Source organism: Penaeus monodon, chromosome 22, assembly GCF_015228065.2.
Source record: "Penaeus monodon isolate SGIC_2016 chromosome 22, NSTDA_Pmon_1, whole genome shotgun sequence".
In the NCBI taxonomy this organism is placed as follows: Eukaryota; Metazoa; Arthropoda; class Malacostraca; order Decapoda; family Penaeidae; genus Penaeus; species Penaeus monodon.
In genome coordinates, this window is record NC_051407.1 from 11030452 (window position 1) to 11030725 (window position 274).

The 274-nt window shown below is 46.4% G+C and overlaps 1 protein-coding gene across 1 annotated transcript in view; it reads right to left on the reverse strand.

Annotated features, from left to right (window-relative positions):
• LOC119587332 (organic cation transporter 1-like) overlaps positions 1-274 on the reverse strand; it is a 23263-nt gene that overhangs the window by 15971 nt on the left and 7018 nt on the right. Inside the window, 1 exon segment of the mRNA XM_037936080.1 lies at positions 55-220. Within this exon segment, the coding sequence (XP_037792008.1) occupies positions 55-220 (166 nt within the window).

Here is a 274-nt window from a genome sequence, read left to right on the forward strand (position 1 = left end):
CAGCTTCTCTCACAATCCTTTAGAAACAAAACACACACTAAATCCAAGACTTACAATCTATCAGCCAGCACAGGCAGGACAATGGTGCCAACACTGTTCCCAGCCATGTTGATTGAGTAGACGTGGTCCGAGTAACTTCTTTCCTCGCAGAACCACTGGTTGGTGGTGGCTAGCGTGTCTTCGAATTCGGAAGTATCGTGTTTCCACCCTGAATCGCACGCTGGGAGAAAAAAGAGGTCGGATTTTTTTGGGGGTGGGAAAGATTTTGTTTTTT